The sequence below is a fragment of the Hemitrygon akajei genome, chromosome 23 (assembly GCF_048418815.1).
Source record: "Hemitrygon akajei chromosome 23, sHemAka1.3, whole genome shotgun sequence".
NCBI classification, from domain to species: Eukaryota; Metazoa; Chordata; class Chondrichthyes; order Myliobatiformes; family Dasyatidae; genus Hemitrygon; species Hemitrygon akajei.
The window spans coordinates 37,917,317-37,933,827 of NC_133146.1; the positions used below are offsets into that span (position 1 = coordinate 37,917,317).

The 16,511-nt window shown below is 41.9% G+C and overlaps 1 protein-coding gene and 1 non-coding gene across 3 annotated transcripts; both read right to left on the reverse strand.

Moving 5' to 3' along the window:
• Nucleotides 1–4,335: 4,335 nt before the first annotated feature.
• On the reverse strand, nucleotides 4,336–7,906 carry LOC140715364 (fibroblast growth factor-binding protein 2-like). 2 transcript variants are annotated; one of them, XR_012096111.1, is made up of 3 exons: nucleotides 7,750–7,906; nucleotides 5,017–7,141; nucleotides 4,336–4,724 (listed from the first exon to the last, which is right to left on the reverse strand). XR_012096111.1 is itself a non-coding variant. In XM_073027443.1 (2 exons), the coding sequence occupies exon 2, from the start codon at nucleotides 7,069–7,071 to the stop codon at nucleotides 6,349–6,351; it is 723 nt and encodes a 240-aa protein (XP_072883544.1). In that variant the 5' UTR covers nucleotides 7,072–7,141; nucleotides 7,750–7,906; the 3' UTR covers nucleotides 4,859–6,348. The 2 variants fall into 2 exon arrangements, 1 of the variants encoding a protein (XP_072883544.1); XM_073027443.1 differs by lacking the exon at nucleotides 4,336–4,724 and having other exon boundaries at nucleotides 4,859–7,141.
• On the reverse strand, nucleotides 4,864–4,970 carry LOC140715525 (U6 spliceosomal RNA). Its single transcript, XR_012096151.1, has one exon. It is a non-coding gene; the product is annotated as a U6 spliceosomal RNA (small nuclear RNA).
• Nucleotides 7,907–16,511: the final 8,605 nt, after the last annotated feature.

The window sequence follows — 16,511 nt, forward strand, 5'->3', positions numbered from 1 at the left end:
TATCACCTCCCTCTCTTTCTCCCATAGTCCACTCTCCTCTCTCATCAGATTTCTTCTTCTTCAGCCCTTGACCTTTTCTACCCATCACCTCCAATCTTCTCACTCATCCAACCTCCCCCACTAACCACCTTGCCCCTCAACTCTCACCTTCCAGCTTATACACACTCCCCTACCCCCCCCCCCCCCCCCACCTTCTTAGTTCTGGCTTCTTTCTCCTTCCTTTCCATCCCAAAGTGGTGACTATTTAATCATTTTCCATTGACACCTCTGAACCTGCAGAGTTCCTTCAGCATTTTGTGTGGTTCTCTGTATTTTCAACACCTTTATGGCTGGTATGGTTGGAATCTCATGTGGATAGGGTGGTGAAGAAAGCTTTTGATATGCTGGCCTTTATAAATCAGAGCTTTGAGTATAGGAGTTGGGATGTAATATTAAAATTGTACAAGGCATTGGTGAGGCCAAATTTGGAGTATTGTGTATAGTTCTGGTCCTGAATTATAGGAAAGATGTCAACAAAATAGAGTACAGAGGAGATTTACTAGAATGCTACCTAGGATTCAGCACCTAAGTTACAGAGAAAGGTTGAACAAGTTAGGTCTTTATTCTTTGGAGCATAGAAGGTTGATGGGGAACTTGATAGAGGTATTTAAAATTCTGAGGGGGATAGATAGAGTTGGCATGGATAGACTTTTTCCATTGAGAGTAGGGGAGATTCAAACAAGAGGACATGAGTTGAGAGTTAAGGGGCAAAAGTTTAGGGGTGACACGAGGGGGAACTTCTTTACTCAGAGAGTGGTAGTTGTGTGGAACGAGCTTCCAGTAGAAGTGGTAGAGGCAAGTTCGATATTGTCATTTAAAGTAAAATTGGGTAAGTATATGGACAGGAAAGGAATGGAGGGTTATGGGCTGAGAGCAGGTTGGTGGGACTTGGTGAGAGTAAGCGTTTGGCACAGACTAGAAGGGCCGAGATGGCCTGTTTCCGTGCTGTAATTGTTATATGGTTATATATGGTGTAAATCTGGGGTCTGGCTTTGGAGTGGACTTGCCCCCATCCCCAACTCAGCAACAGTCTGATAGTGGAGGATGTGCTGGCCTCTGATCTCCAGCTGGCCTCTGACTTCTGTGTTTCAGCGCGAAGGCCTGGACCTACTGACTAGAGGCAAATAAGATTCAGCCTACTATCTCCTCCATTGGCTCAAAGTTTGTTTCTTTTCTGATTATCCCTTCTAAAACACTGTGGAACATCACCTAATACAATGTATAATATTAATATAAAATTAAGTGGTGACCCACAGGTAGTGGAAAACACAATTAATGCTTTAAATTAGTAAGTGTAAAATTATTAACAAATTTAGGTCATAATGTCATGAGTTTTTGGTCTGAAAACAAATTTTTGTTTCTGAGCTCAGATTCAGGTCTAGCCTATTTTAAATGATAGCTGCATTTTGGATCAGATAAGATTCCATAGTATTTCAGCTATAATAGATCAGTAATGAGTGTGATGTGCCCTACAACAATCTGAGAATATGAGACTAGTGTATGGCAATAGTTAATCTGGGTTTCAGCCATGAATTTGGGAAACCTTACACTTGTAATAGTTCTTCAAACTCAAACCGTTGAAGGAACTCAGCGAGTCAGGGTGATGCTTTGATGCTGTTCAGACTGGTGAGTTCCTCCAACAGTTTGTATTTTGCCCCAAATTACAGCATCTCCAGTCTCTTCTGTCTCCGTTATTTTCCCAGAAGTATAGTACTTTCTTACCCAAGGCATCCATAAACTAAATACAAGAATACTTCGCAGCTTACACATTGTTCAGAGAAGCCGCATATACACCCTACTGCAGTTGATAACAAAGCAATGTGAGATCATATAATGGCTGCATTTCTTAGATAACCGTTCATCTTCAATGGAATGCATCTTGCTCAGCTTTTGTATTAATGGATCTTTTTATATGACTCAATTTTTCTTTCTTAGCAGGTAATAACTGCTATTATTGACTGATAATCTCAGTTTTATTATACATTAATAAAATTCATTATCATTGTTGTAGAAAATAAGTAACATGCAAGCTGGTCACCTCTCATCCTTCACTCCGAAGAAAAATGCCCTAGCTTGCTCATGCTATCCTTATGCCCTCAAATCTAGGCAGCATACTGGTGAAACTCTCTGCATTTTCTTTAAAGCTTGCATGTTTTCTATAATGAAGTGACCAAAACTGAGCACAATACTCCAAGTGTGGTCTACCCATTCTTTTACAGAGCTGCAACATTACCTCATATCTCTTCAACTCAATCCCCTGACTAATGAAGACAACACTTCTAAAAATCTTCAACTATGGACTGCTGGGCATCTTGATTCATAACTCATCACAGTGGGACTCTGATTCATCTCTTCACCTTCTGGCCATGATCCAGTTCCTTTCCCAGACCAAGTCATTACTTCTGGAGCTCTCAAAGTTTAAAAGCCTGGACCCCCTGTGTTCTTTTTATTCCTAAACTTATTCTGCCTCCTTGGTAACTCTATAACATCATATCTGCTACATGACACTCCCATCCATGTTTTGGTCACCTGATTTGTTTTATAAATGTAATACATAAAAAAGGGTTGGCCACAAATTGGTCTGCTACAAAGTTTAATACGATCATGGCTGATTTCACAATTGTTACCCCAGGTAGTAACCTCTACACTGCCTTTTTTGTCTACCCTGATAACCCATCACCCCCCAACCCGCAGGTTATCACTTCTCTCCTCTCTCAAAGATTCTGCTTCCACTGCTCTTTCCAAACACCCTCAACCTTCTGGGAGAAAAGGCCACACACCCAAAATTCCTTATTTTAAATTAGAGACTGCAGTTTGATAAATAACATTGAAAATAAGTTTGTAGGAAGGACAGCAGATAGTTTCCATACACAATTATGCAGGTGCTGAAAATCCAGAGGAACTCAGGTAAAATGCAGAGGAAGTCAGCAGGTCCCAGCTTCTCACTTCATTACCCCCCTTCCCTACCCACCCATCTGGTTTCACCTGCCAGCTTGAGTCTTTCCCTTCCCTCCCCTCCTCTACCTCCTCATTCTGACCTCTTCCCCCCCTCCCCCACTTCCTTTCCAGCCCTGATGTAGGGTCTCAGCCAGAAACATCCACCGTTTATTCCTCTCCATAAATGCTGCCCGACCTGCTGAGTTCCTTCAGCATTTTGTGGATTGCCACTTGTCCTCTGACTCAGTAACCGAGTTGCTGATTTCAAAGGGTGATGAGTTGCACTGTCAACTGCATCTTCAAATATCACATGGAGCAGTCTGGACCGCCTACAATTCACCTACCAACACAACTGATCAACAGATGACGCAATAGCCACTGCTCTACACCCTGTCCTTACACATCCGGAGAAGAGGGATGCGTATGTGAGAATGCTATTCTTGGACTACAGTTCAGTGTTCAACACTCCAGGCTCGACGGGAAGCTCAGAGACTTCGGCCTTGACCCTGCCTTGTGCAGCTGGATCCTGGACTTCCTGTCAGATCACCAGCAGATGGTAAGAGTGGGCTCCCTCACCTTTGCCCCTCTGACCCTCAACACAGGAGCCCCTCAGGGCTGTGTACTAAGTCCCCTCCCCTCCCTGTATACCCAATGACTGTGTCACCACCCACAGCTTTAATCTGCTAATTAAATTTGCCGACAACATTACATTGATTGGGCTAATCTCAAACAATAACGAAGTGGCCTAAAGGGAAGAAGTCATCTCTCTGACACAGTGGTGTCAAGAAAACAACCTCTCCCTCAATGTCGCAAAAACAAAGGAGCTGGTTGTGGATTACAAGAGAAATGGAGACAGGCTAACCCCGATTGACATCAATGGATCTGGGGTTGAGAGAGTGAACAGCTTTAAATTCCTCAGCATCCACATCACTGAGGATATCACGTGGTCTGTGCACACCGGCTGTGTGGTGAAAAAGGCACAACAACACCTCTTTCACCTCAGACGGTTGAGGAAGAGTGCTATGGGCCCCCAAACCCTAAGAACCTTCTACAGGGGCACAACTGAGAACATCCTGACTGGCTGCATCACTGCCTGGTATGGGAACTGTACTTCCCTCAATCACAGGACTGTGCAGAGAGTGGTGCGGACAGTCCAGCGCCTCTAGTTGTGAATTTCCCATTATTCCGGACATTTACAAAGCCAAGTGTGTATAAAGGGCCCGAAGGATCACTGTGGACCCAAATCATCCCAACCACTATCTATTCCAGTTGCTACTATCCGGGAAATGGTACCGCAGCATATAAATCAGGACCAGCTGCTTCTTCCACCAGGCCATCAGACTGATTAACTCACGCTGATTTAAGTGTTACATTGACTGTTTTATTTATTATAAATTACTATGATTGCACATTGCACATTTAGACGAAGACGTAACATTAAGACTTTTACTCTTCATGTATGTGAAGGATGTAAGAAATAAAGTCAATTCAAATCAATTCGACCGTTAGTTGACCGTCCTGAGGCAGTGGCAGTAACCATGTGACCTTCACCCGGCCAGCATCTTCTAAATGAGGCATTGCGGAGAGTATTTCCGAAACAGGATCATTGCCCAGAACCGCAGCTCACGCTCTATATTCACCTGGTGCAAATAATCTGAGGTTCTGGACACTGAAGTTACCAGGCAACCCGCGGCTTGACCTCGGAGGCGACCAGGACTGTCCAAACAAGGTTTAGGCCCCGGCGTCCACTGGGGGGGGGGGGGGGGGGGGGAATGCAAGCTGTTAGGTGCCCCTGATAATAAACATTTAGAAAGAATGAAAATTGTAAAATTGTTAATACTAAAGTCGATTGAAATAAATTAGTCTTGTTTTTTTAAAAAAATTTTTAAAAATATGGAACGCTTCACGGATTTGCGTGTCATCCTTGCGCAGGGGCCATGCTAATCTTCTCTGTATCGTTCCAATTTTAGTATATGTGCTGCCGAAGCGAGCACATTGTTTTTGATTTTATGCAAACTAAGTCTTCAACAGGTCACTTACTTTGGTCAGGCCAGAGGAAGGAGTTCCCGAACCGAGGTCACTCCAGGAAACCTCGGCGAGATCGAGCTCTTGACAGGAGGTCTGGGGTTTATTCAGAGCCAGCAGTTGTCTGCCTCTTTCAATGGCCATTTTCTAAAAAGTTAACCGGAGCTCGCCAGCAGGCACTGTCAGCACCATGTAAACACTGTGAAAGCAATGCCCCACCAATTAAACACAAGAGACTCCGCAGATGATGGAAATCTTGAGCAACACGCACAAAATGCTGGGGTAAGTCAGCAATTCAGACAGCTTCAGTGGAGGGTATGGGGACTGATGAAGGGTCTCGGCCCGCAATGTGTGTGTTCCCCATCAGTTAAAAGACGGAATGAGTGCCCTGAGCTCTAAACGCCGTCGGAGTAAGATCACCTGGCAGCGTTAGTCTCGGAATGATTTGCGCTAACCTTAGATGTAGCTTATGTTGTAAGATAGCATGACCATACCGGACGCAGTCCTCCACTGGTCAGCCCTACACTGACACGTTCACAGTGCCGGTTCCACATTGACAGCCCGCAGTGACTCTCACATAAACTGCCCCACACAAGCTTCCCAGTACGTTTGAGCACCGGACCTTAATTATGTTCTGCGATTATTCGTGCATTACCCCCACCCCCCCCCCACCACCACCACCAAAAATGACAATCAAATGTAAACAAATACTGCAAACTCCAAATAGGAATAGTGGGGGGAGGGGGGAATGCAGCCGAGCAATATTTAATTTCCTTATCTTACTTTATCGTGGAGGGAAATGGACAGTCAAATTTTCGAGTCGGGTCTCTTCATGTCAGTTTTGTGAGACCCTCTCTCACTGTGGCAGTCCGGATGAAGAGTCTCGACCGAAACGTCGACTGTTCATTTCCCTCACAGATGCTGACTGACCCGCTGAACTCCTCCAGCGGTTTGTTCCTGCTTCAGTCTCTTCAAGTGAATACACTTTACCCTCACGCCCTCGCTCTCTGGATCGCTATATATCACAGACCGCAGTCGGTATTCAGTCAAACAAATGAACGTTCACTGGTCTTTAATCTTATACCTTACAAGACCGAGTTAACACATTGTATGTACACGTTAGAAGGTTAGATCTATTACCATAATGTTAAAAGTTTTCATTTAAAAGGTCTGTACTTGCTACAGCAGTAAGTCTGTTTAGTATTTGACGAGTCAGTTGTATCAGTCTGTGTAAGAGCTATTGAATGAATATTAACCACAGTGGGAGAAGCTGGCGTTTTATATGGATGGTTATACGCAGGGGTGAACTCAAGGGTTCCTCTCTGGAAAGGAATCACGTGTGTGAGACTAGCCATTCCACAAGTTGACAAAAAACGAGCAAAGCGAATGCCACTTCTCGGCACAGTAGGCGCGGGACAGCTGCTCCTGGAAATCGGGGTCATCATCTCTCATTTCGCCCAATGCGCTTGGGTCCTCGCTCTTTGAGGATTCAGGGGCTCCAGATCTGCCCCAGTTCTTTTCAGATTGGGTGTCGGTCGAATTAACGCTCTCCGAGGCAAAGGCGTTCTGTTTCCCCAAAGCCCTCTTGCGCCCGGCGTCCTTCAAATGAAGCTTGGCCCTCCTCTTGCTCGTGTCCCAACTCTTCGCCTGCAGCTTCATTTGAGACTCTGTCGGCGCCTTTTTACAGACGCGCGCCTTCAAGATTTTATCTCCCTCGCAGGCGTGTTTCTTCCTCTTCACTTTGCTGACCACCTGTTTCCAGTACTGGAAGGCTTTCGAGTTGTAAGTGGGGCAGGACTGCGGCCTGCCCGTGTAGTTACACGAATAGTTTCCGCCTTGGTAACGACAGCTGATCTGCAGTACTAGCTCTTCGTCCCCAGTGACATTCCAGGTACACGCGTGATCGTCTTTCGTGGTCAGCGCACCTTTGGTTGCCAACAATTTGCCTTTTCGCTTTTTACTCAGCCGATTTAACAATTCGCTGCTGTCTCCGCCCTTTGCCCCTTCTCCCGGGGAAAAGGTGAAACACAGAAGGAAGAGAAGCAAGGCGACAACGCACATGAACTTCATCGTTTAGGTTGGAACGGGAAACTGCAATTAATGATAGGTCCGCGAAAGCGAAATTTCCTGTGGAAATATTCTGAGAGAGAAAACAAAAAAATCACTTTAATTTTTGTGACCATGTTTACTAATTAAATTATTTGATTAGATAATGAATCTAACCGTCTAACACAAAATCTCAGAACCAATTTGGAGTCCATCTGAATTTGAGCTCTTTGGAAAGAGATCATTTCAGTAACTGGTAGTTTACTTGCAATGGGATCGATTGTGTAAACTACCCCTGTTTTCTAAAACATTGGCCAGATTACGTGGCATTGTGCATGGGGGGGGGGGGAATACTTCGATCAGAAGTCGGCGAGCAGTCGATGAGATAGATGAACGTAACAAAAATTCTCAATTTACAATCTTTCCCCTGTGCTCCATCCATCAGTTGCCTGGCTGGTCAGATCTTCGGCGGTGCATCTCAACACTTGCCGATACCAGTTCAGTTCAGATTTTGCTAAGAGGACTCGCTATTACTCTCTCACAGTCTCTGCTTGAACTCGTTGCTCCGCTGAAGGCTGCTTTAGTTCCTTACTTTATTTTTAATTAAAACATCTGTAAAGTGCTGGGAAAGTTGAACAGAATGTGATTTTTTTTGGGAGGGGGGTCAGTATCAATAGGCATTAGAGATAACAGTTTACTCACCTTCCGCCCAGTAATTCGCTCAGTAACTGACTTGTAGAACCGCAATCTCACCTTTAGGAAAGCAGATTTTATGCAAAACAGCTACTGAATGCGTCGATGATTGGTCAGAACTGCCCAGAAAACCCCTAAACCCCTCCCGTACTATTCCTCCCTGCCGTGGGGTGGTGGTGGGGGTGGAGTTGTGACATCTCCCCAGCCGGACTGCTCTATCCACCAATATCTGAACGAAAAGAATGAAAACGTTCAATTTTTCTCCTCGCTAAAGACGATTCCCTGAGTTTCAGGAGCGCGAGACCCATGCCTCAGTTTAAACCCGGCTAAACTAAGTTTAACTCTTATTTGGAATAGGCGAATGATTTTCTATACTATGCGGTAGACTCTCATACGCCGTAAGTGCGATGAATACACTAACTCAGCGGTTAGTTAAAATGAGGCTCATGCCCACTCTAAAGAGTCTATGTCACTAATTCACCACTGTGTTCGGCAAAGAATTTCAATTTACATGTCCTTGGCAGAGTGAAATCATCTCACTTAGAACGTAAAGTTGTGAAATTTTTAAAGAAAATCGTGACGTACTGTAAAGAAATATTTATTATTTAATTTCACATCGCACACACAGATCTATCTGTCTAAATTGCTTTCAGTCACCAAGCAACATGTGGAGTTATTTTTGCGAAAGTTCCCGCTGAACGCCTCATGTACCTAGGAACTATAGCGCGCGTTTTAGTAAAAATAGACTCAAACGCCTGAAAATAGATATTTAGAAAGAAATGTCAATATACTATTTATTTTTTTCTGGTCAACGTGTACAGATCGGATGGAAAGTGATGCCTGAGAAAATTCACTGTATAATAGAGTCCGCCTTCAGCAGCGTGTTATTTTGCGGGATATAAATCCTCAGATACGAAACCTGTTTTGTATATCTGCTTCACTATAAAAAGTGCATTAACCCACAAACTAACACGGATTAATGGCGCGGCTTAAAGTTGAAGTGAGAAGATCTAATTACCTCTTCAAGTATGGTTTTCCCCTTAAAACAGCTTCATTTTTTGCCACTTTTTCTCAAATCCTCGAAGGATACTTTTGTTCGTTAAATATTGTTGTGTGGCTGTTTCTCACAGGTTTTAATTTTAAATCGGTTTGCAAAGTTTTTTTTTGCACTGAAGTCAGCGTGGTCTCGGTGTGGCCAAAGCATAATAGTCACCGGAAATCCGCACTAATTTTTTGAAAATCTGATGCGATGCAAATGTGTTTCATGCTATTTTGAGTTTGCAAACAATAGCAAAACACTTAAACTTTTCATTGGAATAGATCTAAACCACAGTATGATTGGTTAGCCCACTTCAGACATCAAATCAATGCAATCTCAGTCACTTGGCTGTGGTATGCAGTTATTGCTTATTTATGCGCTGGTTTGGAGGCTGACTCCTGGACAACTTTGACTCTTTGACTGAGCTACAGAACAAAGGAGGCTGTATGTTAATCATTCATGAAGTAGAAGTCCTTGAGAACAACACTGCCATCCCTGACAAACATCTTCACAGAAAACATGGGAGCCCTTGACTGCCTGATTAAAGATGTATTCAAGACCTCCAATCCAGCAGTGATCTCAACCCATCAGCATGCCTCAGCGACCTGGAGTGCCACAGCAGGTATCTAAACCCACGGGACAGGTACCGCCAGTGCTGTCTCCAATCATAGGAGGGTAAGGGTCGGTAAATTTAAATTCATTGGCATTAATATTTCAGAGGATTTTTCCTGGGACCAGCATGTACGTGGAATTACGAAGAAGGCATGGTAGTGCCTCTACTTTCTTAGAAGTTTGTACAGCATGCCATCTAAAACTTTGACAAATTTCTAAGATGCACAGTGGAGAGTAGCCTGACTGTTGTGTCGCAGTATGGCACGGGAACACCAATGCCTACTAAAAATAGATACAGCCCAGTCCATTAGAATCAGAATCAGAATTAAAGGAAAATCTGTCCACACTATTCAGCGTATCTAAAGGAAGCTCCCACATGAAAGTGGCGTCTATCATCAGGGACCTCCACCATCTAGGCTATGCTCACTTCTCGCTGCTGCCTTTGGGCAGGAGGTACAGGAGCCTTCGGTCCTATACCACCAGGTTCAGGAACAGCTATTATCCTTCAAATGTCAGGCTTCTGAACCAGCATGGATAACTTCACTCACCTCATCACTGAACTGATTTCACAACCTATGAACTCACTTTCAAGGACAGCACAACTCATGCTCTCAATATTATTTATTTGCATATTGATTATTATTTGCTCATTTTGTGTTTGCACACTTCGTCTTCTCTTGCACATTGGTTGTTTACCAGTCTTTGTGTGTAGTTTTTCACTGATTCTATTGTATTTGTTTGTTGTACTGTGAATGCCTGCAAGAAGATAAATCTCTGGATAACGTTTGGTGACATTTATGTACTTTGATAATAAGTTTACTTTAAACTTTGAACACAGTACTTCAGAACCACTGCCAAGGTAGGCAGATCACAGTCAAAAACTTTTCCTGTTTCAACATCCCCAGCATCAAGTCTTGAAACTTCAAAGCATACAGATCCAGTCTTGGTAGCTCTTTGTGATAGGACAAAATCCTGCTCCCATGAATTAGCATAGTGAATCTCTTTTGAATTGTCTCTAATGCTGACATGTCCTTTTCCAAATAAGGAGATCAAAGCCGTTCACAGTTCCCCAAGACTCTGTACATTGATGTCAAAACTTGCCAACTTAAAAGCTCCAACCCTCTCCTCACTAAAGGCCAATATAACATTTGATTTCTATCTACTCGCACCACCTAGACACTAGTTCTCTGTGTTTAATGCACAAGACCACCTATGTCCATCTGTACTCCATTCATTTTCAATTGCTTTCTACTTAGGCAATAGTCTGCCCTTTGATTCCTCTTACATTGCCTCACAATCTCCTCCACTAAACTGTATTTGCCAAGCCTTTACCCAATCACCCAAACTATCTATGATTTTACAGAGTCCAAATATCCTCATTGCAGCCCTCCCACCCCTTGCTTTATTCAATTCAATTAAATTGAATTTAATGTATTGGAGAGTAAGGTTACTCCTTTGCTAGGAGGAAAAAAAACTCACTTATTTTTCAAAGGTAAATAACTAAATGAGCAAAAGGAGAGAAGAGTGCCAGGAACACAAAGATGTAAGCCACTCAAAGCTGTATAAGAATTAATGGTGCTACAGAAGGTACATAAGGGGCTTCTTTCCCCTTCCCTTACATTCCTGATGAAGGGTCTCAGATGGAAATGTTGATTGTTTTTTCACTTCCATAGATGCTGCCTGACTTGCAGAGTTTGTCCAGCATGTTGTGTGTGTTGCTCAAGATTCGGGATGTTATGCTGAAGTTGTATAAGATGTTGGTGAGGCCTAATTTGGAGTATTGTACGCAGTTTTGGTCACCTACCTACCGGAAAGATGTAAACAAGGTTGAAAGCATAGAGAGATAAATTACAAGGTTGTTGCTGGGTCTGGATGACCTGAGTTATAAGGAAAGATTGAATAGGTTAGGACTGCATTCTTTAGAATATAGAAGACTGAGAGGAAATTTGATAGAGATATACAAAATTATGAGGGGTATAGATAAGGTAAATGCAAACAGGCTTTTTTCACTGAGGTTGGATGGGGCTACAACTGGAGGTCATGGGTTAAGGGTGAAAGGCAAAAAGTTTAAGGGAAACATGAGGGGTAACTTCTTCACTGGAGGGTTGTTAGAGTGTGGAATGAGCTGCCAGCATAAGTAGTGCATGGGAGTTCAATTTCAATGTTTAAGAGAAGTTTGGATAGGTACCTGGATAGTAGAGGTATGAGGGCTATGGTCCCGGTGCAGGTCGATGGGAGAAGGCAGTCCAAATAGTTTCGGCATGGACCAGATGAGCCAAAGCGCCTGTTTCTGTGCTGTACTTCTCTATGACTCTATATCTCTATGTCCAGCATTTGCAGAACATCTTGTGTTTAAACATGGTTTGTGCATAGGGAAACACAATACCAAGAGGAGTGAGGACTTGTAGTATACATGGGGAATCTTTGTTAGATCACAGCAAGTGTTGCGTTCCATCCTAGCCTCCATATTGCACATAAAAAGAACTACAGAAGATATTTTTATGCTAATTAACAGAACTGTGAGGGTATAACCACCATAAAACTTTGATGGAGCAACACACACACAGTGCTGGAGGAACTCAGCAGTCAGGCGGCATCTAGCGAAATGAATAGATAGTCAACGTTTCAGACAGAGACTCTTCTTCAGGACAGGAAAGGAAGGGGAAAGACACTGGAATAAAAAGGAAGAGGGGAGGGGAAGGAGGACTAGCAGGAAGGTGATAGGTGAAGACAGGTGGTGGGGGGGAGGGAGGAGAAGAAGGAATCTGATAGGAGAGAAAAGTGGATCATAGGAGAAAGGGAAGACGGAGGAGCACTGGAGGAGATGATAGGCAGGTGAGGGGAAGAGGTAAGAGGCTAGAGTGGGGAATACTAGAGAGAAGGGGGAGGCAAAAAATTACCAGAAGGCGAAATCAATATTCATGCCATCAGGTTGGTGGCTACCTAGACAGAAATATGAGGTGTTGCTCCTCCATCTTGAGAGTAGCCTCATCACAGCAGAAGACAGGATAGACATGTTGAAATGGGAATGGGGATAGGAATTAAAATGATTGGCCACTTGGAAGTTCTGCTTTGGGCAGATGGAGCAGAATTGCTCAACAAAGCTGTCCCCCAATTTACATTTGGTCACACCAACGTAAAGGAGGCCGCATTGGGAGAACTGGATACAATAGACGACTTCAACAGATTCACACATGAAGTGTTGTCTCACCTGGAAGGATCATTTGGAGCCCTGAATGGAGGTGAGGGAGGAGATGAAGGGGAAGGGGTAACATCTCTGTCGCTTACAGGAATGGAACTAAGGTTCTATTCTCTGGAAAAGAAGCTCAATTACTCTTATTATGAATGTGTTCAATAGAGTGGATGTGGAGAAACAGTTACCATATTGCTGAGTGTCGAAAATGAGGAAATAAATATTGGATAGCTGATAATGGATCCAAAGAAATACTTAGGAGAAATTACTCTGCACACATTGTAGTTGGGAAGAGAACCGATTGTCACTATTGTTGGAAGATTATAGTGATGATGCATTAGACAAGGTTCAAAGGTTTCGAAGGTACATTTAATGTCAGAGAAATGTATACAATATACATCCTGAAATTGTTTTTCTTTGCGACCATCCTCAAAAACAGAGGAGTGCCCCAAAGAATGAATGACAGTTAAATGTTGTAACTCCAAAGCACCCCCCCAGCTACCCCCTCCACGCACATTCAGCAGAAAAGTAATGATTTCCTCCCCCACCAGCAAAATAAAACCATTGGCACGCCCCCACTGAGCACTCAAGCATGCAGCAAAGCATCAATAAAGACACCGATTTGCACTATCACAAAGACTACTCGTTCACCCAGTAATTTGACATACTACAGGCTCTCTCTCTCTCTCTCCCTAATAAGGGAAAAAGAGGTGCCTCCGTTTCACAGTGAGAGGGGTGACATAACAAACAACTTGCTGATTTATGACATTAAAAGCCTGTTGTTTTGCTTTTTCCGATTTGATTCATAAGTAAGAGAAAGATGAATATTGCGCAGTAAGGATAGGAACAAGTAGAGGGCTAATGACAATCAGAAGCAGTAACATAGACACAGACGTGTGAATGGGCTTTTTCAATGCTGTTATTGCTATTATTTAACTAAAATTTATGACAAAGAGAACGCTACCTTTATCTGGGCAGTAAATTAAAGCACTATCAGCAAGATGGCACCAGCAACCAATGGCAAGTTGGTGAAACTACTTCCTCTTCACCTTTTTTTAAATATACTTTTACTACAAATCTGTGTGCAACTAGAGCCTTGAATTTACATTTTCATATTACATTTTTGGGCCGACTGAGTGATCTGGGGCTTTTTTTGTTTCAGAGAGAATTTGACGAGATTGAGGACAAGGTTGAGAACAAAGTGTGTGGCCTAATGGCAGAGCGTGAACCCACGATCAGCTCCATTACTCGCCGAGTAACGTGTCGATTGAAATCGACAAGGGTGAGAGGAGTGGAAGATGAGCGGGTGTTCAGCATCATCTGTCTGTGTTAGACTGGCCTTGCTCTCCCTCTTGCTTGCTGCTGATGGAGGAAGTTTCTGGAATCTAAGGTCTTGGGTAAGGTTTGATCGGCACGGCTTATAGATTGGACCTGTATTTAGAGGACTCTATGGTCCATGTGACATATACTTCCATTCTAGTTTCTGGTTACTCTTTATTGCGATTATGCATGATTTTAATTGGGTCACCTCAATGCAGACTGGCTCTGCGGCTTGCAGTCAACGAATGACAAAAAACAAAACTGAACCAAACTGAACATTTCTAGACTGTTTCGATGACTCCATGGTTGATGTTTAAGATTCTTTATGTTATTCACTTGATTTGATGCCTTCTTTGAACAGGTTCCACATTGTTTCTTTGTTTCATGGCTGCCTGTAGGAAGACAAATCTCAGGATTGTATACAGTATACGAGCTTTGATAATAAATGTACTTTTAGTCTTTAATCTTTGAAAAGCAACTTCATCAAATAGATAAAAAACTAGATTCAATCTTCTAAGGACCTGAATTCTCATTAAGTTATAAATTCTTTAGAAAATTATTTTTAAAATATTCTTACTTTTTAAAATTTCTTATATACATTTTAGTTAGGACATTCATTTAAAAATAACAATTTTTAAATGAATGTCCTAACTAAAATGTATATAACAATACAAATAACAATGAGATTTGCATAAATTAAGATCAATTTTGAAAGCTGGTGTTTTAATCATTAGTTTGGATGAAGATGGTTAAAAACTTCACCTTTTTTGATAGGTAAGGTGTATGGAGCAATATAAATCCATCTCTTGCTTAAGATATGAAGGTGACAAATTATTTTACTCAAGGGAGATGTTTTCCCATGTAGTAATTGTTGAGCCATCTAGTGGCTATTTATTGCTTGCCGTGAGCTGGTGTCTATTTTTTCTGTTTCTAACCCTGCGGATACCTGACACTACCGACCAATATTAATCCTTTACAATAATTAACAAATAATAAAGCTAATCACTGTAACATATAATTATATATAACATGGTTTTCATTCAACTAACATCAAACATTTATTTAAGTGTAGTTAATTTTACCACATAATCCATAAAAACATTTTAGTAATCGAACACTGGCCAAATATGCTATGATGAATCATTTCTGAAGTAAACTAATGGCAGGGTCATTAAAAAATCTTTAATGTGCTGATGAATGAACAGAAATGGGGAATGTAGCATTTGGCAAGCAAAGGAATTAACACACATTCACCCATTTATTGGTGTAAAGCCATGTTATTGAAAATGTACTTTTGAAGTGCAAAGCATTCAGTTCCTCTGCAGTTTTACAGAGACCAGTTTGACCGACTTTTGTCTGAAGTAATGGAGATTAAAGCTGAATGCAAATACAAAGCCTGCACGAAATAAATAATAATGCAGTTCACAGGTCTCTTCACTCAACTTGCCTGATATTCCAAATATCTGTCCTTTTTTTAAACAAATGCCTAATCTGTGAAATCGTCGATTTAAAAATCCAGAATCAGCAGCAGTCCACAAAGTTACTATAAGTTACATTAAGAAATACTGTACAAAAATAAAAATGTTGTGCATAAAGAGAGCAAAATAGTGAGGTAGTGTACGTGGGTTCATGGACCGTTCAGATAATGCAGAAGTAGAACCTTGTTCTCTGAATAGCACAGAATTGCCAGGTTTAAACATATTTCATTAACCATCAATGATAAAAAAACTCCACTTTCAGATGCCCACGTGTTCAATTTGTTCATTATTTTAAATACAAATTATTTTAAGCACATGTTTTATGGTGTCATAGAGCACATAATAGATCTTGACTTCATAATGTATGGCTGAAAATGAAAAAACCACAGCTTTGTATTAAAAGAGAAACTTAACCAATTAAGTTTATGGCATCAAAATTAGCTATAAACTTTATTAATACAGTCCACACTACTCCTACTGCATTGCCCTCTCATCATACCCAGCATAATTTTCTGCTTTACATTGTTATACTATTTTCTGTTAAGAGATGCAATCATGTCAGCTGGAGCACTCTGTGTGAAAGCAGTTTATGCTTCAATAACACTGCACAACACTTACTGTTAGGACTGATTTTAATGAGGGAATACAGAGTACTGACTCTTCAGCCAAAAGATACAGTCCATCCCGATTCAATTGTCTGTCATTTTGCAAGCGACGATTAGTATTCTCCTAGTCCCACCATGGAGACTCAAGCTGGAAATCCAGCCTTTAGCCACTTACACTTTGTAAGGCACAATCATTTTGCTACACAGACGGAGGCCAAAATTCTGTTGAAATAATCCCATCATCTTGTGTGGTCTATTGCCTCAAATGTAAAAGATTCAACATGAAGAAGTACAGACTGGAAAACAGGAATAAAAATATTCTCAGAAAAAGACCTCTGGTAGAATTTGCTTCAGGAATTACAGCACGAGTTTTGCATTCAGATGGGGCTTTGACAGCCCCAGATATTGTACTGTTTAACTATCAATGAAAAATAACTCCTCTTACTGATGCCCACGTGTTCAATTTGTTAATTTTTATTACAATGTTATCTAGTATTCTAAATATGTCACGTGGCACTAAGATG

Bases quoted from the DNA above. Each gene is read 5' to 3' on its own strand.
- LOC140715364 (XM_073027443.1), bottom strand. From the start codon at position 7,071: ATGAAGTTCATGTGCGTTGTCGCCTTGCTTCTCTTCCTTCTGTGTTTC.